At 51.3% G+C, this 24,025-nt stretch overlaps 7 protein-coding genes across 7 annotated transcripts; 5 read left to right on the forward strand and 2 right to left on the reverse strand.

Moving 5' to 3' along the window:
- Positions 1–558: 558 nt before the first annotated feature.
- On the forward strand, positions 559–1,985 carry GLOTRDRAFT_139417 (aldo-keto reductase; the record flags this gene model as incomplete). The annotated part of the gene is made up of 9 exons (XM_007869144.1): positions 559–591; positions 646–682; positions 740–795; positions 849–866; positions 919–1,278; positions 1,348–1,419; positions 1,483–1,596; positions 1,652–1,766; positions 1,829–1,985. 9 exons carry the CDS (start codon positions 559–561, stop codon positions 1,864–1,866), a joined length of 843 nt encoding a protein of 280 aa, XP_007867335.1. The 3' UTR covers positions 1,867–1,985.
- A 7,021-nt stretch (positions 1,986–9,006) lies between these two features.
- GLOTRDRAFT_77856 (uncharacterized protein) lies at positions 9,007–11,060 on the forward strand (the record flags this gene model as incomplete). Its single annotated transcript, XM_007869145.1, has 3 exons — positions 9,007–9,255; positions 9,374–10,288; positions 10,362–11,060. 3 exons carry the CDS (start codon positions 9,007–9,009, stop codon positions 10,854–10,856), a joined length of 1,659 nt encoding a protein of 552 aa, XP_007867336.1. The 3' UTR covers positions 10,857–11,060.
- A 47-nt stretch (positions 11,061–11,107) lies between these two features.
- Positions 11,108–14,284, forward strand: GLOTRDRAFT_62440 (beta-tubulin). The gene is made up of 26 exons (XM_007869146.1): positions 11,108–11,227; positions 11,292–11,300; positions 11,359–11,427; positions 11,487–11,522; positions 11,582–11,680; positions 11,736–11,823; positions 11,886–11,897; positions 11,946–11,971; positions 12,033–12,058; positions 12,110–12,203; positions 12,253–12,303; positions 12,355–12,375; positions 12,432–12,508; positions 12,574–12,634; positions 12,687–12,748; positions 12,797–12,839; positions 12,897–12,985; positions 13,046–13,093; positions 13,151–13,202; positions 13,251–13,256; positions 13,311–13,357; positions 13,413–13,473; positions 13,527–13,589; positions 13,642–13,745; positions 13,799–13,814; positions 13,879–14,284. Exons 1-26 carry the CDS (start codon positions 11,201–11,203, stop codon positions 14,032–14,034), a joined length of 1,443 nt encoding a protein of 480 aa, XP_007867337.1. The 5' UTR covers positions 11,108–11,200; the 3' UTR covers positions 14,035–14,284.
- A 135-nt stretch (positions 14,285–14,419) lies between these two features.
- On the forward strand, positions 14,420–16,211 carry GLOTRDRAFT_121905 (DUF1479-domain-containing protein; the record flags this gene model as incomplete). Its single annotated transcript, XM_007869147.1, has 10 exons — positions 14,420–14,572; positions 14,649–14,790; positions 14,839–14,875; positions 14,937–15,133; positions 15,190–15,332; positions 15,396–15,436; positions 15,494–15,636; positions 15,691–15,845; positions 15,898–15,949; positions 16,002–16,211. 10 exons carry the CDS (start codon positions 14,420–14,422, stop codon positions 16,202–16,204), a joined length of 1,266 nt encoding a protein of 421 aa, XP_007867338.1. The 3' UTR covers positions 16,205–16,211.
- A 379-nt stretch (positions 16,212–16,590) lies between these two features.
- On the forward strand, positions 16,591–18,485 carry GLOTRDRAFT_62449 (DUF1479-domain-containing protein; the record flags this gene model as incomplete). Its single annotated transcript, XM_007869148.1, has 10 exons — positions 16,591–16,734; positions 16,790–16,961; positions 17,009–17,045; positions 17,098–17,294; positions 17,350–17,492; positions 17,547–17,587; positions 17,637–17,779; positions 17,836–17,990; positions 18,042–18,093; positions 18,158–18,485. 10 exons carry the CDS (start codon positions 16,594–16,596, stop codon positions 18,358–18,360), a joined length of 1,284 nt encoding a protein of 427 aa, XP_007867339.1. The 3' UTR covers positions 18,361–18,485.
- A 152-nt stretch (positions 18,486–18,637) lies between these two features.
- GLOTRDRAFT_130370 (uncharacterized protein) lies at positions 18,638–19,402 on the reverse strand (the record flags this gene model as incomplete). The annotated part of the gene is made up of 1 exon (XM_007869149.1): positions 18,638–19,402. One exon carries the CDS (start codon positions 19,400–19,402, stop codon positions 18,638–18,640), a length of 765 nt encoding a protein of 254 aa, XP_007867340.1.
- Positions 19,403–20,776: 1,374 nt separating this feature from the next.
- Positions 20,777–21,548, reverse strand: GLOTRDRAFT_43804 (uncharacterized protein; the record flags this gene model as incomplete). Its single annotated transcript, XM_007868998.1, has 3 exons — positions 20,777–20,949; positions 21,004–21,360; positions 21,428–21,548. Coding segments are annotated over 3 exons (651 nt in total), but the record flags the coding sequence as incomplete, so codon positions are not given.
- Positions 21,549–24,025: the final 2,477 nt, after the last annotated feature.

The raw sequence follows: 24,025 nt of genomic DNA on the forward strand, positions 1-24,025 counted from the left end.
TTTCGTTCGCGCCAGGAATAGCTCAAGAAGTGATGCGGGAGATGGCCGAAGGGAGCCGAGCGTCTGCTCCCTCGAGCGGCTCGAACTTCAAAGTTTTGCAACGTCTCCTATTCACTGGCAATAAGCTCATTACATGGTGGTAACATAGTAACAGAACAGACGTTTAGTGCCTGTCATCATTACTTTAATCCCCATCCTACGGCGCAGGCCCAGTAGTACATTCCTAACCATATATTGTATTTGGGTTACTTACACAGAGAGCTTGAGCGAGCCAAACCAGCGCGGAGGAGAAAGTCGCATGATTATTCGGCCATCTCCCGCATCACTTCTTGAGCTATTCCTGGCGCGAACGAAAGCGCGAACGATTGCTCGAGCGAACGGCCGAATTGTAGAATTGAGCATGCCTAACATCGGTCGTGAATTGTTTTGCTGCCAAATTTTGCACGGCGCGTCGTCCTTCGGAGATCACGTGATCTTTGGCCCCCATCCGATGGCATCCCCTTTTCGGCTGCTTTTGCAGGGTTTCTTTGATTCTCCATCCGAATTCTAACCTCTGCAATGTCGCAGTTAACCTTGCAGTCGAAACTGAAGGTAAGTCGACATATACTGCATATAAATTTCTACTTCATCTGAGGGTGCTTCCAGCTTAGCGATGGCAATGAAATACCGATCCTCGGATTCGGTACGCTCGCCCAGGGACATGGTAGATACAGGGTCTGATGGTACCGGTCATCGACAGGTACATACGAACTTGACGGAAACGATGCCTACAACGCTGTAAAATGGGCACTTGAAGTAGTGTCAACCACAGCATCTGTGATAACTGTCCTCTCATGACTGTCTCGCAGGCTGGATACAGGCACATCGTAGGTCACAAGGACCGCCCCCCCTGTTGGCCCTTACAACTGACGAACGCAGGACTCCGCGGAGTGGTACGAGAATGAGCGCGAATGTGGTCACGCTATTTTAGATTTTTGCAAAGAAACCGATACTCCGCGATCTGCGATATTTTACACCACAAAGCTGAAGTCCAACAGTGGATATGCCGCGACGAAACGAGCCATTGAGCGGTCGTTAATCGCCTGCGGCTTGGGATACATAGATTTGTACCTCATGCACTCTCCGATCGGCGGACCCCAGGCTAGACGCGAGGCGTGGAAAGCCATATGCGAAGCGCAAGGCGAGGGGAAGCTAAAGAGTGCTGGAGTCAGCTGCTTCAGTGTCCGCCACCTGAAGGAGATGGCAGAAGGTGGCGTTCCCATCCCCGCGGTTAACCAGGTAAGTCTGGCGCTTGGCGAGGTCTGATGAATATCTTCACCGGAGCTAAATCGTCCTGGGTATTTTCAGATTGATCTGCACCCTTTCATGACTCGTCGGGATATCGTAACCTACTGCGAGGAACATGCTATAGCACTCGAAGTCAGTGTAATATACTCATCATTTCAATCACCCGTGCTTGAAATTATTACATCCTTCATGCAGGCATGGGCGCCCCTTGTACGGGGATTGCGCTTCGGGCACCCCGATATCGCCAGGCTAGCGACCAAGTACGGCAAGCAACCTGCCCATGTTTTGCTGAGGTGGTCCATTCAGAAAGTGCGTTACATGTGAGAGAAATGCATGGACCCTGAGCTAATTGCCGGATCCGCAGGGTTTCATCGTGATTCCGAAATCGGCGTCTAAAAGTCGCATAATCGCCAACACGCAGATCTTTGATTTTCGACTTAGCGATGAAGACATAGCACTTCTAGACAGTTTGGATGAGTGTGCGTATTAAATTGTCACGTTCCAGGTTATTTACTGATACAAAGACTCGACATGGCGCCAGACCTTGTCACGGACTGGGATCCGACTGACACACCTTAACCTGTCGTTATTCTCGCCAGTGTACAGCGAGAGTTGTGCTCTCCCTCGTATTGTAGGCATGAAGTTACTTACTACAATCATTGCATGTTCACTTTCTGGCTGTGCTGAGCTTCCCGCCGCTTACCCTGAGTTTGCGGCAGCGGCAAGGGCAGTACCAAAAGGGCTTCAGCCCCACGCGGAATAGATTCCATTGGTAGATATAGGGACGGTCGCAATACACCAGCCTTAGCGACGAAGAGGTACCTGTGTTTCCACTGATCATGACTCTATGAGGTTAGATTGAAGGTATAACATTCGTGCCATTCGTTCCCTCGTACCTGGGTAGGGAGATTCGCCCATGTCGGATCTTGTAGACTGTACTTATCGATATGTGCGCGCGGGAGAGCCGCAGATGCTGGTTCTTTATCTGATCGGCCATCGCCTGCATGTACACACTCACGTTGTGGGGTCATAGGAAAATGCCAGCGGACCCGCACCTTCATGTCTCTGAGCACATCAGGCGGTGTTCGGGATATTGCGCGTCAGGAAGCTGCGCAGTAAGCAGACGCTTCGTCTTAACTTGCTCGTGCGTCAGCGAATGATTTGAACTTTCTTACACCACATTCGGGGAGAATACTATCTTGCCCGTAGGTGACTAATGCGCATAAACAGTTATATCAGTGGGAGCGTCATTCTGGAGAAGAAATCAATGAGTACGACGACAAACTTCACCGCGTAGAGCATCGCTTGATTCGCCGAATGAGTTACATAACTGATACACTGGCATCCTTTGCGGCAGCCATGGCTGCAGCCATTCTGTAGCGGTAGCCGCTGGCTCCGGGCCAACTGCAGTTGCCTAATTTAGCCTGGCGAATCGGCGTATGGCATTGGAGTAAGTTGGGAGTGACGACCCACACAACGATGTCAGTGCCAGTTATGAAGTCTACCACTGCTTGCGACATACTCTGCAAGCATCGGGAACCAGGACTGCTCGGAAATCTCTCACTTGGTCTGCATAAGGGTGCTGACGGGCTGGATAAGTATGAAGAACTCACTGAAATATCGTATCAATTTGCCAGGGGATATATCCAGACTTCGTCCAGGATAGCCTGCTCGGATGCATGGTGCCGCTCATATGGCACGTATGATTTTCGTCTCAGACATGCACAATCCGCGACCCAAAATCAATGGGCGGCGTCCGAACGTTATGCATCGTTAACCCTTTTCCCGTCACGAAGAAAACCCGGGCCCAGTTCCAGGTCCTTTCGTTCGACCCAGGCAGGATTGCGCAGGACTGTTTCCGAGCCAGGATCTCTACGGCTCAAATGCTCATCAGCCTTCACCGCAAATAATCACAATCAAGATGTCACGAGCTTACGGCCGAGAGGAGAGACCATGGCGCCTTGCCATGCGATGCGTTCCAGGCGTAGAATTGTGAGTCTTTCTGTTGAATCTATATGTCAGACTCCTTATCGAAAATCTTACTTGCAAAGTAGAAGGCGTCTGCATCTACAAAAATTAAACAGTGACATCGGAGTATGTAGCATGGCTGTAAACTCCGTATTTCCCTTCCAGACGCACCATACAATAAGACTGCCCGATAACCGGTGGTCTGTGCAACAATGTTTTCTTCGTCAAGAGACCGCAACATGGGGACCGCAGCCGGTCGGGAAGCTCCTCTCAAGGCTGTGAACTAGTTACAGTCCAACGTTAGCAATCAGCGTGAAGTTCCTGGCGGTCGATCCGCGCATGGGCTTCGTATTCAGCTCGGCGGTACGTCCACGACGTCCATATCTTGCCATGAGCCGTCGATGAGTCCTCAGATGACGATACCTTCACACGAACCGAACAAAGTCGGTTTACTCGTGCAGTTATTCCGAGGGCGTGGAACTCGCTCGCTGTAGGGTCCGCCTCAGGCCCTCATCGTCATTATCGCTGTGCCGGTCCAGCTGTCGAGAAAGCCGAGAGCGAACTATCGCTTCTCCGCCAAGTTGGTCATACCGTTCGCACTCCTTTCCCTGTCTCCCCTGCCAAAGTCCATGATCCGAACCTTCACCGTTCGACATCCCTGTTCATGGCTTTCGTCACGGCCTTGGTTTGCAGTCCTCGATATCAGAACATCCCACCTTGGATCAGGGTTAGTTCCTTGCGAATCTGAGGCAGGCGTACCGAATGTTCCGGGTCATCCCACCCAATGAAGCCCGTCCAAAACATCTTCCTATCGGACTGAGGGCGTTCGTCACTGGTCCCGACGCCACGGCGTGGCAAGAAGCAAGCGCGTGGTACAACTGACTCGATTGCCCGCTGTCACCCGCATGATTACGCGACCAGGCCGAGCGGGATTGCAGAGCTTGTTTCCTCCCAAATCCAATTGGACGTTGATATGTATCACATCCACTGGATCCCAGTGTCGGCTCCCCTTCTCATGCCATTCAGTCCCTCGCTGACCTATTATACACTCAACAGTTCCTGCGTGCAGTTATCATACGCTGCTCGCTTCCTACACCTTACGTGGCTTTCTGAATGCCATATAAGTCCTCGACATACATTCGTCCGCTGTTGGTTGTTCCAGGGAGTCACGAATACGAAAGCAAATAATTCCCCCTTCGACTACGGTAGGGTAATATGTCTTGGATCTAGCCTTATTTTGACCTTGCGCCATTTTCAGGCATATCAAAGTGACATACTTTACAAACGCCGTATCTCTCCGTGTGGACGGATCCGCATGGATAACAAGAGACCACAGGCAGGGATAAATATCCTTAGATCACGATTACGTTTCACACCAAATAAATTGCGAAATGTAGGTTTAGCTGACATCTTACCCCTTCACCCTGAGACAATGCCCGCTATCCCAGATCCAGGCGCTGAGCTGAGCATCTGTCAGGGTTGTGCCGCGTCAGGGAGCGCTAGAAAGAGCCCAGGTTCCGTCTAGACGGATGGGACCGCCTTTTCTCCTGGGCTTCCACCAAGGGCTCAAAAATACACCGTACCGCCCACGCCCTCTCACTGCCATCCTCTGCTCTCCGCAATCAAGCTTGTCGGACCGGCTCTTGGACTCAATGCTCTAAGTTGACGACGCGAGCGTGTGCTCAGACTCAGACTCAGGTGGTTGGTCGGGTGTCAAGGTCTGCAAGCACTCGTCTAGTGATGCGCGCAAGCTACCGAAGAATGTGGGGTCTCGGGCCATATGCCTCCCAGGCGTCCACTATCGATTCACTGGCGATGGTTTGCTGGAAGTTTCCTCGGAATCGAGCATATGTCTCATGGATGTCAAGCTTTAGCTGATTTGCTGCCTTAGATACAAGATACACCTGCTCATTGCCTCCAGCTTCGTCGGCCAGGTGACTGGAATCAGACAAGGAGACATCCCATGGGATAGGCGATTTGATGACCAGCATCCTGACGGCGACGCTCTGTCTGATATACTACGTGGAAACCGCCCTAGCGGCTCTTGGGACGTCTACCTGCCGTTACGGTATTGCGGTCTCGTGGTATAGGGCATAACCCGCCGTCGCCCGCACGGGACTCGATAGTGAACATTCCTTTGTGACGGGTCGGTCATATAGCGCGCAGCAGGCACTCGCTAATTTTTCTTCCGTGCCAACCGTCTAAGGTCTGCTCTGTCAATCGATAAGGTCATGACGCCTACTGATCATTATCCAAGCAATCAATCCATCGACATCGACTGTCGCGATATTCTCGCATTCCGCAAGAAAATACTAGCCCCTACTGTGCCCACTTGTCCTGTTCTCCGACGCACATCGGAGAGCTCTTTACTTGTCGGCGTGGATATCGCCGCTTAGTTCCTGTATCAGGACGATGCATTCAGTACGTATACTTCCAGGAATATACATCAATTTGCCGTACCACCTTATTGTCACTACATGTCTCAAGGCATGGCCGCCCGCGGGGACCGTCAACACACTTTTAAAGACAATTCCATGCATGGTTATATTCAAAGATAGAATGTAGGTTCTCCTATCTCTCCGGTATATCGTTCTCCGTAATCTCGTCATCCAACGACAGTCCACGAGCGAAGGCGGTCCAACTTAACACCACTTAGTCCGGCTGGTCCTTCTCGGGGAGCCAGGCCCTCGGGGTCACTAGACGCGCCCGTCTCTCATTGGCTCGTATGAAGAAAACCCGACCGCTGGAATTAGATCCGGCTCCACAACCACAGTGAGTGCCAGTAGCTAGTGTGCGTCTCCGTCGGTAACCTAACGGATGAGAGCCGCGCAGCTCAACTGTGCCTGCCTGGATTCGAACTACTGAAGCCAGTCCAATGGGCGTCCTTCAAACCTCGGTGCTTTTGTTGAAGTGCTTCTGGCGCGGTTACTACGTCGAACAGATCGCCAGAACACAGACTTACGCCTTGCTCCATGTGTGCGCGGAACGAGGTACTGGTCTGTGGACAGGTGACGGTCTTTAAATAGGACCTTGCCCCAATATGGTCAGATTACCAGGAGAAGTAAGTCCTAGTAAATCTGGGACTTCATGTCTGAGAACTCAAACAGATCCTTTGAGACATGTTCTGTCAGCCCGCCAGCCTCTCGGAATATGTGTGGGAATTTAGTGAGACTGTACCAGTCGAACGGTGGACAACCTTTGCCCGGAGAGAGGGCGGGCTAATCCATCAGCGACCAAAACCTTGGATTCTTCCACCGCCGGGAAGCTTCTGCTCTACTGCCATCGACATCCCCGTATGAAGCCCGTGACCGCTATATTCCACTTCTATCCCCTCTCAGGCGACTCAAACACAGGAGAGCTTTGCCCAGATTTGGCCGTTCCCCACTCTAATCCACTTCAATCTCGAGCGGATTCAAGCCGGCCACTTGGCGTTCAGACTGTTGGCCGGTCTATATTTGGCACCGAGTCGAAGGACTGCTTCCGGCCATCTCAATATCCCGCCAAAATCAAGATCTACACCCGCTCTATGAACGTGATCCGACTGCGTGCGCTCGTGGCATTATCCAGGCTGAGAAGGCCCCGACGCCGCATCTTGAACCAGTCTTCCTATGCTCCATCGCAGCTTTCACCGGTTGCCCAGGTATAGTTAATTCAGGGACGCTCAGTATTGTACGAACTCATCGTGGGCCTTGATACAGTTTTCGCTGTCGTCTGCTCAACACCTGGCCGTAAGGAACGAGGTCGCTCAGAAATATTAATCGACGGAACTACCGACTGAGACCGCGGAACATTCCTCCGCGACTTCGCCATCCCGCCGGCTCGTTGCATTCTCCATCTGGCGACTTCATCGGGGTGGACAGATTGGCGTTCGCTCTCGGGGAAAGTCCTCCCTCTATCAGCGCAACGTATTCCTAAGGCATCGCAAATTTGGCCGGATGCCTCTGCAGTCACTGCGGGTACGCCGTTCACCGGGTGACTGGCGCTTGTTTTCTGTAGCACGGATTTGCTGGAATGTTGTATCCAATGCTTTCCGCTTGTGTTGTGGGTCCCAGGGATATCTGGAGATGCCAAGCACCGGTGTGCCCAATCCGGAACGCCCTGGACGGTGATCTTTGTGATTAAAATGTGGTTTCGCGCGATGACCGAGGGATACGGATCGTGCCGTCCATGCCAATGACGCCCCACTGTGCCTTGAGGTGCGTATGGTCCTGTTCCTTCATATGTACTTACTATGTTCCGTGTTGTTGATGCCCCGCATCCCAATACAGGACTTGTCAGACATGCTCTCGAAATCCACCGCGTATTTCCCTTTGAGAAGTACGAACTATCGTAAGTCGAGTCAGCATACTCACAGTTCGTTGCAGGCGCTCAAGCTGTGCTGGTCAAGTACGCTCTGATTGATGCACAGTTGGGTATGGAGTAGGCATCGTCGGGCTAGGTTCATAGGTAGATACGGGCGGATGACCTAGCCACAAGTAGAAATACTGGAAAAGAGCATCAGTGGTAGGCTCCGAATGTCGATCTGAGTCTGATTGATGCTGCCATCAGTACAATCTCACCTCTTCAGGTGAGTCAGATGCAGAGGAAGTGAGAACTACCTTCCGCTTGGTACGGAAAGAGCAGTCGAAAACGGTACCTCAATCTATTCAAGCTTATCTGACGTGGCTGCGCTTGGGTGAATGAGTGCGGCTTTACACAGAACTCGCCGCTGCGTAAATCGAGCAAAACTTGTACCCACCTGCACGAATTACAGAACATCTAAAATTACTCTTGTGGGGACACACAGAAACAGAGACGAGGCAACATAGTCGCTGGACGCGCTTTTCATAACACCCGGAAACGACATTTGACCGAACCGACAGCTCACGAACAATCATCCATGGACAAGCACGAGAACCACCACCAAAACTACGCAGGACCACATGGAACCTATGATGAAGAAAAGCATGAACTGATCAGATAGTCTGCTCGATGATAGGACTGCAATGGAAAGATTAGAATATCAGAGAACCGGTTTCGACAAGAAGCAGAGCTTTCAGACGGCACTTCCTAATTGCTTTCGGTGGATGCTCATCACGAGGAAAAGTGCGACAGAAGGCAAACAAAAAGGAGGAAAAATAAAGCTTACCAGTCCAGAGAGGTGTCCCATTTCATGCAACGTCTACGCTGCCGTCGTCCGGTGCATGTATATAAGAGAACAGAGAATATTTGGAACTCCGCTGCAAATTGAGGAAAACCACGCCGTTGCGTTACGGAAGTTCCCACACACGTATCCTCCCGAAATTTGCGATAACCCTGTTGTAACCCTCTGGCAATAACCCCATAACCGCCGATAACTCTGCCATACGTTCACGTAAATTCATTAGGCAGGCCTCTAGACAGGGAACGCTTCCAGTGCCTAATTAGTGCGGCTTGATTTGCGCAGGATATTGAGTGTGTTTGGCGCTGGTCAAAACCCCCTGAGTAAGCCGTTGCTCTTTCGAAAATATCGTTTCTCTTGTTTTTTTTCTGCAATGGTGTACCTTGCCGATATTCTTTCGATGCCACTGCCATCATTCTGTTGCTGTTTCTTGAACTGCACTCTCAACATGATCCGCTCTCGTAGCTATCCGAATGGCCGACATGTCCCTATCAAGCACCCTTGCAACCCAATCCAGCTACATGTCTGGCGTGCCACCGAACCCCAATGCCATCAATATGGCTTCAGGTGCACCCGCCATCAATCAGGGCCTCGAGAATCCGAGTATATCGATGAATCCTGGTGTTAACCCGGACGGGACACCAGTTAAGAGGCGTCCGGGTCGACCGAAAGGCAGCGGCAAGAAATCCGCTGATCCAAACGCCCCTCCACGAGAAAAGAGGCCCGTTGGACGTCCCCGAAAGGACGGGTTGCCCGCTGGATCCGTTCCGGGGACCAGGCGACCTCCTGGTCGACCGCGCAAGCGTCCACCTGGGGATTTTGCTACTCAGGGGCTCGGTTCAGCTTCGGCACCACCTGGGGTATGCTGCTCCTACTTGACCTCATGCAGGACTAAACTAACGAGCATCCATATAGGGCTTTTTCAGTGGCATCAGTGCTGCATGGCAGCTGCCTCCCTTTCCCGATGGAGGTTCTGAGTCGGTGTCTGGCGCGAGCCGCAAGCGTCCCCGGCGTGCGTCGAACATTGACCCCAGTCTTGACCGAGACGATTGGTTTGAACTTGCTCGCAAGAAGCCGGATATGCTGCTTCATGCCCTCATTGGATCCCTAGCAGCGCCCAGCCCTGTGTCGCGCCTAGGGCTCAGCGTAGAGGACGCGTTCAAAATTCATCTGGGGTCTCTCCAGCAGAATGTCAAGGGCCAGACTAGTATTCCCTCCTTCTACTCTATCATGAGGACGTTCTGGCTACCCTCCTCCCCCGCGTACTTCGTCTTGACTGCTCCGGCCTCAAGTGCTCGTCCGCTGTTCGAGCACCGTTTCCTCTACTGGGATCCGCAGCCCCTGGTCTTCAATGGAATTGCCTGTTCTCACTGCACTTCACCGCTTGAGAATAACGGGCGCATTCGCTCTGGACCCATCAAGGTGTATGATCTCGGTGAACCGTTTTATATCATTGGATGCGAATACGTTTGCAAGAGTGCCACCTGCGTAGCCGCTACCTCCGCTGAGGGTCGGAAGTACGCGAGCACAGACTATTCTATCCTACGTGCCTTGCCTCACATCCTACTCCAAGAATTCCCTGCACAGCTTTGGAATGGCTTGTCAGATCTAGGTAGTGGTCCTACCATCTGGAACTGGCAAGCGCTGGGTGTGTCCAAGGCGCTCTGGAATATGGTCCTCGGATGCCTGACCGTTGGCATGGGCAAGGGCGAGATATTGTCCGTCATTCGGGGTATCCACAACGGAGTCCCGGATAACGCGTTTAATCGCGACAAGGAGGAGGAGGAAGAGGGCGACGAACAAGAGGTTGCCCGAGATGTCCAAGGTGCCGAAGAAAATCCTGAGGGTCAACCTGAAGCTGGGGCAGATACCCAAGAGCAGAACCACGACGATGTACATATCCCGTGTCCCACCTAGCTATCATCGCAGCTCACCTTTTCACTTTCTATAGAACAACGACGCCCAGGAATACAACAGCGAATGGAATGGTGCTCATGCTGCATCGGACGGTAGTCAACAGCCGCCCAATTCATCGGGCCCAGCTCAGTCGAGCCCAGTCCCGGCTAACGTATCCCCCCATGTTCGCGAGATCGGCCCGCCGCAACAGCAGCAGCACCATTTCCAAACCTTTGGACAGGCCGCGGAATATATGCCGTATCCAAGTCCGTACACTGCCTTTCCATATTATCAGCAGTCCACTCAAGCGTTGACTTCCGCGTCTCACCAGCCTACTAGTGGCGGATCGGGGCGGCCGTACGACGGCATGGCGCTAGACCCAGAGGCTGGCATGGAGCAGGTCCACAAACGTGTAAGGCATTGTTGTAAGTGCGGGTCGAACGAGTGTAAGGGGAAGGGGGGGAGGGCGTTTTGTACGAATCCGTGTCAGGATTGTGGTAAGATGGAGTGTAAGGGACGCAACAGCAAGAGGCCGGACAAGACTTGTATGGAGGCGTGGCCTTGAAGATTAAGTGGACTCTGCTAGACTGTTGTACTCTGGGTTCCCTTCGTTTATCGCCGTGTAAAGTGCTTTATGAATCTGCTGTGAAGTAGGTGTCGGTGGACTCTATATTCTACGAGGTTTATCTACGTTTGCCTGTAGTTAAATACGTCAGGTACTGTGATGTGCAAAATGTTGGCCATGCGAATGAGATTCCTGTGATAGCGTATTTCTGCAGTAGTGGTTCGGGAAAGTCCGAGCAAGACTGGACGAGACCCAAAACGTCATTGCAGTAGATCGTGCGTTCCGACCCAGCGCTTCATCGCTTTGTCCATTGTCTGTAAGGCTGAGTAGCCGATATCGACGATATGCCTCGCGAAATCATAAACATTCAGGTAAAGTACCAGTCTTATGCTGACAATCACTGAAGCACTAAGTATCGAAATCCGCTTTGGACAGGCTGGACAGGTTTGGATCATGATCACTGGAGCTCGGACAAAGAAACTCATCTGATCGTCTCGCGCAGGCCGGAAACCAAGTTGGGGAGAGCTTTTGGAGGACGGTATTAGCAGAACATGGCCTTGATGATGCAGGGGTAAATGATCGCTACTCCGTTCTCTCCAATTGGGAAGCTTATGAACTTATTCGGCTTAGTTTTATAAAGGCGATGACCCGCAACAGCTGATGCGCGTAAGTGGATCGAAGTCCTTCGCCGTAGGATCCTTGGCTAAACAACGATGGCTGAGTAGGCCAATGTCTACTTCAGTGAAGTTGAGTCCACCGGAAATCCCACAAAGTATGTGCCGCGGAGTGTACAAATCGATCTAGAGGCCGGTGTTTGCAACCGGGTAAGTACTGTGAATTGCCCTTGGCGATGTGTTACTATTGCTTATCAATTCATAGATTCGGAGCGGACCCCTGGGTGGTCTGTTTCGACCTGATACCTTCCTGAACGCTGAAGTCGGTGCGGGCAATAATTGGGCCAAAGGATGTACGTCGCTTGCCTATCTAAATCGTGTTTTGGTGCTGATGCAAACTGCATCGATTCTCCAGATTACACAGAGGGTAAGTCTACTAGCAATATCATATAACTGTGATTTACTAGGAGCCCAGGTGCGGAGCTAGTCGACTCCATCATGGTATGTGCGGTCAATTAGGATAATTTAGTGTGACGTTGCTGAATTCCCTGCCCATTCTCAGGACGTTATTAGGAAGCAGGCGGATGCGTGCGTATTTTGCCGGATCCATGTTTCCAAGGCTCAGTAATTCTTGGACAGTTGCGACGCTATGCAAGGATTCCAGTTAATTCACTCCCTCGGCGGCGGCACAGGCGCTGGCCTGGGCACATTGCTGCTCTCCAAGCTCCGAGAAGTCTGTCATGAACCTATCAAACATGGCGCAGCTGACATTTACGTTGCAGGAATACCCAGACCGGATGTTAGCTACTTTCTCCATTCTTCCCGCACCAAAGGTCAGGATTCATAGCTGACGTCTGCTCAAATCATCTGACTGATTTGCGCAGGTCTCGGAGACCGTGGTCGAAGTAAGGACTGAAGACGAAACCTGACGCGCTCTAAGGCTTATGCCCTTCTTTCATAGCCTTACAATGCATTGCTGTCCGTGCACCAGCTGGTGGAGAACAGCGACATGACCGTGTGCATTGATAACGAAGCTTTGTTGAGTAGATTGGTTCTGCTGCATCCCGCAACTGCTGGATCTGAACTATGAAACTATGACATAGGTACGACATCACTGCTCGCACGCTGAAAATCAAGCAACCAAATTTCGAAGATTTGAACGTGGTAAGCCCCTTACCACCCACTCGTTCTTTCTTGGTGTTCACGTTCTTTGTAGTTGGTTTCCCAAGTCTTGTGTGGGGTCAGTACAAGTTTACGGTTCCCTGGCCAGTTGAATGGGTATGATACGTTGGATTTCGTCCCCTCGTTATCTGAACTCTTCCATAGGGATCTGCGCAAGCTCGGCTTAAATCTTGTCCCCTTCCCTCGCGTAAGTCGAAGAACATATCTTCGAGATAGCTCCCCGCAGCCTCACTTTCTTGGATAGTTGCATTTCCTGATGCCAAGTTACGCGCCTTTCACCGACCCGAAGTCGAAAGCATTCCAACGCGTATCCGTAGATGACTTGACCCGGGAGTATGTCGCATTGTTTATCGTCCTTGTGCGAATTAGACTGAAGAAAGTGGTCTTGAACAGGCTGTTTGATCGTCGCAACCTGCTTGTCGCTTGCGATCCCAGATTCGGGTACGGCAGTTTGTCGGAGTTACCTTCTTCATCGGCTCTGACGCCTTGCATTTTCAGCCGTTATCTCACTGCGGCCACCATATTCAGGGGCAAGATTTCGTCTCGTGAAGTAAGTCTCCTGACTTTGGCGTCATGGCACCGCTAACTTCTCCTGCAGGCAGAAGTAGGCTTTAGCAAGGTGGTCCGAGGAGGCACCGGCTGACGTTGTGACCTACAGTACAGCATACACCAGATGCAACTGAGGAACTCGACACAATTCGTGGAGTACGTCGTCGGTATTATTGATAGTAATAGTTAATGTCCTGAGGGTTGGTCACAGATGGATTCCTGACAACGTTTCGGTTGCCTTGTGCTCCGTTCCTCCCGTGGGGCAGTCACAGGTCAGTTGGAGCCCCAGTCATTGGAAGCATGGCCGGATTTAACATCACGTTAGGCGGCTACCTGTCTGGCCAATTCAACAGCTATCCAAGAGCTCTTCAAGCGCAATCTTGCGCAGGTATTTACTCTTGTCCTCCGAGTTATGCTCGGCCGAATTGACGCCTCTTTAGTTCTCAGTGATGTATAAGCGTCATGCTTTCCTTCATTGGTATACTGGCGAGGGAATGGACACGATGGAATTCTCCGAGGCCGAGAGCAATGCGCAGGATCTCATGTAAGCATCTATTGTTCAAACACTGATATGGAGTGCTAATATAAGCCACGCAGCGCTGAGTATCAGCAGGTGAGCAAGACCATGACGTCTCGTTGAGACGGGGATCCGATTCTGATACGATTTTCTTACACAGTACCAGGAAGCCGGCGTAGAGAATGAAGAGGAGTACGAAGAACAGTACTCGGAGCAGTATGAACAGCATCACGAAGAACAATATGAGGAACAACATGAAGGTCACGAAGACGGGGGATTGGAAGGCGAAGAAGCCGTCGACGAGGAGGCTCAATAACGTCCGCTATCCTTATGGCTATTGGATTTTCTTGCTATGCATCTTATACTTGGAATTCCAAAGTGCTTACGATCTACTCCCTTCATCGATTTATACTAGGATCTATCTGACAAATGCTATTCTTGTTCATGGATTAATGTCCTCATATTCGCCGATGTATGACCCGAGCGTACTAAGCTTTCGAATTCACTAGTCTTGATACAGCGGTGCTAGGGCGCTAGTCCGGTCAATTGTCGGGGTTATCAATCGCTTTTACTCCTTGTCCAGCTGATCTACTGAATGCCGTCCCGTTACTCACAGGGTCGGATTGCAACGTAGGGGTCCCGGAGACGAACGATGTTATAAGACTGCGAGGTAGGACAAACGTCACCCCCCTGTCTTAACCATGGCTGCTTCCTATCCTCCTCATTTTGTGGACATCAAACGCGAAATAGCCGCGTCGTACCCCGGTTTCGAGCAACATACAACTCAGGCATGGCGAAGGCTGTTGTCACAGCTCGCGAAGAGCACCGAAGAATTCGGCAGGGAAGGTACCAACGTGAGTAATCAGGCTATTGAATTCCAAGGCGATAAGACTCATGTTCCCTAAGATGGTGCCTCAGATTTCTTTCAAGGATCTTGCCTCTTGTGATCAAGGTTTCATTGATTTGGTTAAACGCCGAGGTTGCGTCGTTATTCGCGATGTCGTGGATGACGCGGAAGCAGCTGCCTGGCAGAGGGATCTGAAAGAATATGTCAAGACGAACCCCGTACCAGGTACGTTGACTAGGGCTGGCCCAGACTTCTATTGACATCGTTCACTAGGGTTTCCAGAGGAAGACAAGCAATTTTTCCAGCTCTAGTGCGTCCGCTATTGATCTCACTGACTCCGGTACATTCTCTGTAATCTAACTCTTTGCCAGTTGGACGGGACCGCAAGTGAAAGCCAGAGCCCACCCTAACGTCCTTAACACGACAACTTGGCTCAATAATCTTTATCACGTCAAGACTGAGGAGAAAGTCGACGGAGTAGATCTTTCGACCCCGCTCGCATACGCCGATCGCTTCAGGATCCGCCATCCGGGCGGCCTTTGGAACAATCATCCACCTCACGTCGATGGTAATTGTACTCATAGCTTCCTCTACCAAGACGGCGAAACCGATCCCTATTTACAGGTGGCGCCATTGAACGCTGGCAAGACAAGAATTTCCGGCAATGCTATGCTGACATTCTCAGAGGAGACTGGGAAAGCCACGACCCGTATGAACTGTACAGCCGGATGAACGCTCGTACATCTTTGTATGGGCGTGCCGGACAAGTGAGTCCACTCACGACCTTCTAACTGTACACGAGGTGTAATCTCATCCAACCCCCTTCACAGTGCACCGTTTTCAGGACGTTCCAGGGATGGCTCGCGCTAAGGTGTGTTTCAATCAGTACGCGGTCTAACACATCGGCTCACTAGTTGGCCCTTTGCAGTGAGACAGCACCAAGCGAAGGCACTCTGAAAGTATTCCCGGACATCGTTCTGTCGAACTCATATACAATCCTGCGTCCCTTCTTCCGTCCGAAGGCTGGCGAAGTCTCAGACGACCCATTCGATCCCGAGAACTGGGAATTCGGTAATGAAGCCGACCTGTGGATGATTCTTCGCGATTGCTGAGTGAAATACGCAGATATATCCAGCCCGGACTTCCCCGGCATCTATCCTAGAGATGGAGGTTTTGTTGGACCTCGACCTAATCCAATCTCCCATCCACACATGAGACTGGATAAGACGATGGTGTCAGTACCTAAGGTGTTCCCCGGGGATATGGTATTCTGGCACTGCGTAAGTTCGTGCTTGGAATGACCAAACAAATTAGTGATAATGCTCCATACAGGATGTCGTACATGCCGTTGAAGAAGAGCACACCGGAAAAGAAGATTCTGCAGGTGAGTCGCTTGTGAGTTGGAAAGATATGTATGCTCAATGGCTGTGGCCCAGTCATGTACATCCCGGCCGTGCCCTGCACTCCACACAACTCCGCTTATGTCGAGCGTCAGAAGGAGTCGTTCTTCACTGGTGTCCCGCCGCCGGACTACCCTAGAGAGAAAGGCGAAGCCACCTTCAAGGGTGTGGGCCGAGTCGAAGACATAGTTAGTGCGATCGGACGGCGGGCTATGGGACTAGCCATTGAAGTCGCTTGAAGTTCTGGTCTTTCGTCGTTAGCGAGTAGTAATCGCATTGTTCACTTCTCTTGCGAAGTGTCGCGTCAATCGCAGGGACAAATGAAGAGCATACTATGTCAGTATTCCTATGTTCACTTATATCCCGCTCACCGAATTTCGACGGTGAATGTCTTTGAACGGGTTATCATCGGCGTATCTCAACGTCACCCCAACCTCATGTCTGTCCTAAGACCCTCCCCAGGTGACCCTAATGTCGCACTAACTCGTTATTACGCAAATTCCAAAGCAAGACCCTATCTAGGATGCCGCGCCGCCTTCCGATGTCCACGTTCATCTGACATATAAATACTCGATGATAATGCTAGGACACTTCAGAGTGATTCGAGATGGCCAACACCTATCCTCCGATGCCCGAGCGTTTCGCTGAGCTCAAGCAAGAGATCGCAGAATCCTACCCAAACTTCGAAGAGCGCGTCACCGAGGCTTGGCGACGTCTCCTTCCTGCCCTCGCCGCCTCCACTGAGCAGATTGCCAAAGAGTACACCCATGTGAGTCCCTCAGTCAATTGTAGCTTGACCCTTCTTGATCAGGGTAGGGTCTTAGATTATACCGCAAGTCAATTTCGCAGACCTCGACTCCTTGAACGAAGAGACAATCAACAATATCAAGCGCCGAGGATGCGTTGTCATCAGGGACGTTGTGGAAGATGCTGAAGCAGCCGCTTGGAAGGCTGCGCTTCAAGAATATGTTACTGCGAATCCAGACGTCCCAGGTTGTTATCTTTGCTCAATATTTACACAGTTAAGCTGATCCGTAGCTTAGGGTTTCCCGACGGGGATAAGCAATTCTTCATGCTGTAGTATGTACCTTGACTACTTTCGCTCGCATACCCCTGAGATCAGAATTTGTAGTTGGACCGGTCCTCAAGTAAAGGCTCGAGCCCACCCAAACGTCCTTGCGGCCACCGCTTGGTTGAACAAGTTCTATCACCTTAAGAACCAAGATAGACTCGAGGGCGTTGACCTTTCCACTCCTCTCACATATGCAGATCGCTTCAGGATTAGACACCCTGGGGTAGAGTGGCAACGCCATCCTCCTCACGTCGACGGTTCGTATTCAGCACCAATTCTTGAGCGTAGATCAGTGATCTGAGGATTGTCTAGGTGGTTCGATCGAACGCTGGGAAGACAGGACCTTCAGACAGTGCTTTGCAGATATCCTGCGCGGCGACTGGGAGAACCATGACCCGTACGACCTTGAGGGACGTCTGAATGCTCGTAGCTCTTTGTATGGACGACCGAACCAGGTTTGTCGACAGCCGTGTCATTTCCATGAACAAGTATCTGACCGTAAACGGAAGGCATCCATTTTCCGGACCTTCCAAGGCTGGCTGGCTCTAAGGTTAGTGCCTCCAATAGGTCAGCTGGACCGTCCTCAACTCCATCTGCAGTGAGACGGCTCCCACTGAGGGGACACTCAAAGTCTTTCCGGATGTCCTTCTATCCAACGCCTATACTATCCTGCGTCCTTTCTTCCGCCCCAAAGCTGGAGCAGTAAGTGGAAACCCACTGGATGCGGAGAACTGGGAATATGGTGAGTCCGTTGGCTGGGGCTTTGCTTCCAGCAGCTCATCTGGCAAAATATTACAGATATTTCCAGTCCCGAGTTTCCTGGAATTTACCCTATCGACGGTGGCTTCACAGGCCCGCGCCCTAATCCGGTCTTGCATCCTCACTTGAGGCTCGACGAAACGATGGTCTCCGTGCCAAAGGTTTACCCCGGCGACATGGTCTTCTGGCACTGCGTAATGCTGGGTACTCCCTGTTCAAAATACTTTAGCTAATTTGGGTGACAGGACTTAATCCACTCCGTCGAGCAAGAGCATACCGGAAACCAGGACTCAGCCGGTGCGTGCGGGCAAGCTAGTTCGCGTCAGTTGTCGGAGCGCACTCACACATATAATCTCGTCAGTGATGTATATACCTGCTGTGCCATGCACTCCGCAGAACTCAGCATACGTCGAGAGGCAGAAGGAGTCGTTCCTTCAAGGGATCCCTCCGCCGGACTTCCCGCGTGAGAAGGGGGAGGCTGGCTTCAAAGGGCACGGATGTCCGGAGGATATAACGACCCCCATCGGGAAGAAGGCCATGGGTCTACCGATCGAAGTGGCATGATCATGAAGCTTGGTCCCTATTCTGCGGTGACACTCATTGGCACAAGCCGTAGATAGCACTTCGTATATTATGTACAAAATCCACTTCAGCCGGTCGTCTTCTATTCGTACTTTTCCTTTGCGACGATACATCAAGGGAATCAGCTTACGCTACGACGCCTTGCGTGTTGAGAATGATTGGCTTGCTCTGCAATCAGAGTGAACGCGTCGAAGACCAGGCTTTCGTGCGACGGTGAAACAGGAACTACGCTCCCGGAAAATGCTCGCGGTCCTAGTAATCAGAGTGAATAAGGAGGAGCGGTGGGATATAACGTCCGCGTACGATGATTGGCTCGGCACCAATGGTCGAAGCGTGATTGGGCCGATTGTAGGAAAGCACTGGTGACATGTACGCGCGGTAGCAGTGAGTGCCGGGAGGTCTGCTGTGGTGGGGTCTGCGCAGTCTCCGCTTGCGGAACCCGCAGTGTTCCTGACTGGGTTGATACATCGTCCTCGACATGCTGACGGTTCCAAGGGGTCGCACGAAGGCTCGCGTCGGTATCGGTATCGGTATCCGTATCAATTGGTAGAATGTAGATGTCGGGTGGTTTGGTCGGATACAGCCCCAATACAGGAGACCCCTTCGAGAGCCTCTTGTGACGGCGGTGGTCGGCGAATCCGAGTGACTTGTGAATGAAGTGCTTCTGTCGATATCGACCTTCATAGTCGGCTTCGTACCCCAGATCCTCTGTAGCAAACACCGCTGAAGATGGCGCTCGCGGCGTGTTCTCCTTGCTACCACCACCAGCACTAGCGAGCTGCTCATCTACCCCGAGGCCACGAGAAGGTGCAGCTGTCGGTGCAGAATGTGCAGTACGACTGCCCTGATCGTGTTCCGACTGCCCCGGGGATGGATCGATCGAGTCCGAGGTGTCCGAGGAGGAGTCCCAGGATGGGGAGTCGGTGAATATCATGCTTGGACAACCACTAGTGCTTCCCACCAGGGAAGAGGAGGAAGAAGAGGCCGACAGACCGACAGTCGGTAGGGAAAGTAGGTCAGACATGCTTGCACGTCTCTTGAATGCTATTCGTGAAGACCAGCTTCGAGGGTTTCTTGCCTTCTATGCGGAACTTGAACCGATTGTACAGGATCCTGATCAAGGGGACAGATGCTCAGGCAGTGTAGCGGCAGCTGGTAGACTTTAGTGATATCCGACGGTCAGCCGCTAGTAACCGTCAGCGTTACCCTTGGTCTTGCCTTGGTATGACTAATTCCCGAGACTATTTGCATGCGGACCGATCATGTATGCATGATGTATCCGCTCATCTCGCAAGCGCTACATACCAATGTAGCTTCGTTAAATGGGTTGCTTACCTTGCCATCTAAACTAGTAAGGAACGTCTAGCAACAATTCAGTATGTGCTTGATTCCGCCTGCATGCACGCGGCTAGGTTTCCGGTGTAACAAGTAGATTGCGTGAGCGTCATATACTCTATCAATGTCTGTCATAGTCCAGGATTCCTTGTGAGAGAGACGCCAGTGAAAGTCGACAGTGAGAGGAGAATCAGGAGATCCGAAGACCAAGCGACAATCCATGCGGGTCATAGCGGAAGTATCCGGTCTTCATGATCAGACTCGTCCAGCAGCGCAAGACTTAACGGACTTCGAGCCCTGCAATGATTGATGGTCAAGATATGCAGGGCAGCAATGCGGCGTGCTCTCGTTTCATTATTCCATCCTTCAAGTTGATCGTTGAAGTGAAGGGACACCGTACACTAAGGTGCAAACAGACTTCTCTTGGAATTCGTCCCGTACACAGTCATACACCATGGGTTGTACATCTGATTGGATGCTGGTCGGCTACTGCGACAGAATCCCAGCGCGGTACAGCAGCAGCCAGAAACCACTTTGCTCCCTTGGGCGTGGTCGCCCAGGGTACGAGGTTTTGATGTTTCAGGCCGAGCCTGAGCTCTACCGAAACAGAGGTTGCTAATTGCTCATGGCATCGACTACCGTGGTCCAGAACAATCTCGGATTCGCCCAATGCACCTTCGACGAAGTTGTCTACCCCGATTCCGAAGCGCACAGCAAATAAACGACTCACAAAATGATTCGCCCCCTTCATCTCGACGAATTGCATGGGCCGCGCTTTCCGTCCGCTAGAGACGTGCTCTTTATACTGCGTCTCTATTTCAACGAAGGTCAGAACGGACGGCCAGAACGAATCCGTGCAATACAAATAAACAAGCTCCACGTTCGGCAGCACAGCCCGGATTACTTTATCGTCAAACAAAGCTTTATGGCTTCGTATCTTTATCGCTGGCTGCATCGGGTACAGCATACCGACATCTGCAGTGGCAGCGGCACTCGCATCAACGAACCTCGGTCGGTCTTCGACTGGGACGTCGCCCCAGGCTGGGTTTTGGCCCATCTTTGAGAAGTCAAGGTCGGAAGTGCTCCGCGTAGCAAGACCGCGGTGGTCGAAGGAAGCAGTGGCCCAGTAGCAGAAGTGGTCGAATGCTGCGCCCATGTTGTCGGCGAATCCTGCATCTTGGAACGGGTCGTATGCTTGATCCGGCTTTTCGTAACCGAAGGCGCAATGGGGAGGATCTGCGGGTTTCAGCTGGATTTCAATAGCGCTTTGCCATGGTGCAAAGCACGCACCGTAGAGTATGATCTTCCTGAGGTAGTTTTGTAACTTGGAGTGAACGATTTTTGGTACGATCCCAGGATGGGACAGTAGCGAGAGACAGCTGACAGTGCCGAGGGACCAGCCCATCAAGCAAATGCCTCCAGCCCTTTTATTCTCGGTCGGCAGTGGTATGTTTTGAGTACGGACGAACCACACGAGAAAGTTCGCGACTTCGAGGGCCAGTTTTCTCAGGACTGACGCGTGTCCGCTGTTTATTGCTTGTAACTCTGCATCGCTATACTTTGAGGAGCCGTCATACTGCCGGCGATTCACCACTACCACACGAACTTTGTCCCTTTTGCCGTACGGGAGTAATCTATGAAAGGTCTCTGGAAATACAACACATTGCACAAGGCGTATTGAGACAAGAGATTGTTGACACTGATAGATACACACCTCCTGTGAAAGCGATTCCGTGAACGATGACCAAGGTTGTGTAATTGTGGGCGCCCCGCACTGGGCCAGTGTCCGTAAAAAAGAGTTCCGTTCCGCTAGAATCCACGGATGCGGTCGGCATTTTCGATGCAGTGCCAGTGTTGACTCTCAAGAAGAGTGACTACATATAACCGGCTCGCCTACTGTAGTTGCGGTATCATGAGCTGGCAGACGCTCTGGTCAGCGTTCATGACAGGACCTTCACCAGGGACCGATTTGGTCTAGTCCCTGCCTCTGTAATTATAAGTAGTACTGTATCCGACATGTCTTCTGGGCCGTGGTCGTTAGAGTGATTCGCGGGATCAAATCTTCAGAAGGTATATGATTGGATCGGCAAATGCCCTGACGATTGTTTCCACTCCTCCATGGCATTTGCCGCCACCGCCGGCCCTATGGCAACAGAGAGCGTTCAGCTCGATTTTTGCCGCAGGATGGACCTGTTGCCGACGGCACCGCTGTCAAGGCCCCGAGAACCGCCTGTAGAGTAATGTGTCACAGTGCGACTATGTCACAGGTTGACTTGTGTTGTCTATAACTTCTTTCGGATGGGAACCTAAGGTCCAAAACTTATATAGATATGTTCTTGTATTGTATATGAACTATTGGTGACTTGAGGGTATGGTTACTTTGGAGAGTCGGGCTCCACGATATCTGAGTCGTCCCAGCCGTGTGTTATTGCTGGCTGGGTACCGGCGCCCTGTGTTGCATACTGTAGGCTGGGCGCATAGTGACCGGCTGACGGGTTATGATTGCAAGACTCTCAAATACCCATCCAAGCGGATATTTGCAGCACTGACGAAGCACTCACTTGAGCCATGGTAAAAAAAGGAAAAACCGTGTTAATACAAACTTAGGTGAACTACAGTGCCATTTGAACTGTCGACCTCGTGGCTGATGAGGAAAGGGATCATAGTGCGTCAAGACCACTATACCATCATTTGGGTAGTTTTGCAAATTTTGCAAAACTACCGCAGCCCCTAGAGAGAGCTCTATACCAAATAAAAAAATTCAAGAACCTTTTAGGCATGTAGATATAGACTAGTAGATACCCTCTGTCAAGTTGGTTTAGGGAAATATCGAGTGGTCATGGAGAGGGAGGAAGAGGAGGGTGTTTGCAATCGCCTACAGACCGGGTGAAACCTAGATCTGGTACCCATTCCATGGTTTGTTGCCGGGACTTCGTTTGGACTATACTGGTGTACCATACATTGAGCTACTCAAGCAGCCCGATTGTGAAGAGATTGAGGATGTAGCCATAGGGATGCTGTTTTGCAAAACTTCGAGAGGCGGATCTCGCGGGAATGTCACGCGTGACAAACTTTTGCAAAACCCCCTGCACTCCCCGGCATCTGTCCAGCATCCTCTACACCACGTATTAAAATACAAAAAAATTAAATTTGGGTACATAGAAGGGCGCTACACGATGCCATGAAAAACATCTGACGCAAGAGCCAGCGAACTGAGCGCAACACGTCGATTTACAGAGAGTTTTGCAAAACTACCCAAATGATAGTACCAATATCACAACACATTCGCAGAGCTTTGATAGTATATATCAAAAGAAATGACAGCGTGTAACTGAGGAAATATCGTTGCCGAAGAGTCTGAAGAGTCCAACTTATCCATGCACGAATTATTGCAAGCAATGGAAGCGATGAAATGCCGATAATGTCCTCCCTGCGGGCATTATCGTCTCGATTACCCTTTCGCAAAAAGGATCACAGTAAGGTGACCGGGGGTTGCTTTCTTTGCCGGGTGCCTGGACCATGCCCCAAGCCCGGCTGGACCTGATCATTCCGAGCTGAACGCTCTCTGTTGCCATACGGCCCACCGGACTGGTTTAACCGTGTTCCGGCGCGGCGTGACTTTTCGCACGCCAAATGGCCTTCGCGCAAGAAAAATCTGTAGCAGCCGCATTCGGGCTCGGATGGTGCTTTGGATCTGTATATAGGGGTTTGTGATATAGAGAAGAAATATGGCATTTAAAGAATGACAAAATTTGGTGCAGGGGTGCTGTCTACAGGAGGGGTAGCAAACATGTACCATGTTAGGAAGCGATGTCCTAACTAGTCGTCTTGAGATAACTGGGCCACGTGCCAACAGTTATGTCGTCACTACCTCAGTAAGCGTACTGAAAGGTAGGTCTGGCCGGGCCAATGCCAACGGTCAAGTCAAGAGTCCAGGTAATCGCTGTATTCAACAGGAGGTTGAACTAAGGAATACATGGGTTTTCCTACAGTATATATAGTAACTGGTATAGGGGTTAATACCCAAAGAAGAGAACAATAAGAAAGGACGCGTAAGCCATCCTGTGAGAACGTAACTCAGAGAAATGAGAAATACAAGGGCGCCCATTGGTAGAAGGTGAGTCAAGGAAGATAACGTGTGAGAAGAAGATAGCGTCCATGGGAAGGTCTACTCGGAGAAAGGTACTGTCCAATAGCAATGCTCGGAATGGAAATGGAATGAGATAAGCATGGGAAAATCATAACATTACCCCCTTCCTATGGTCGAAGTTTACCCAAACTTCCTAGTTATGACCGGTTACTGAACCGTCCA

This window comes from Gloeophyllum trabeum, assembly GCF_000344685.1.
Source record: "Gloeophyllum trabeum ATCC 11539 unplaced genomic scaffold GLOTRscaffold_00009, whole genome shotgun sequence".
NCBI classification, from domain to species: domain Eukaryota; kingdom Fungi; phylum Basidiomycota; class Agaricomycetes; order Gloeophyllales; family Gloeophyllaceae; genus Gloeophyllum; species Gloeophyllum trabeum.

Excerpts from the sequence above, each read along its gene's own strand:
- GLOTRDRAFT_62440 (XM_007869146.1), top strand. The coding sequence starts at position 11,201 with ATGCCTCGCGAAATCATAAACATTCAG. Across the intron at positions 12,840-12,896 it reads ATCTTGTCCCCTTCCCTCGC|TTGCATTTCCTGATGCCAAG; the intron begins GTAAGTCGAAGA and ends TTTCTTGGATAG. Across the intron at positions 12,986-13,045 it reads GTAGATGACTTGACCCGGGA|GCTGTTTGATCGTCGCAACC; the intron begins GTATGTCGCATT and ends GGTCTTGAACAG.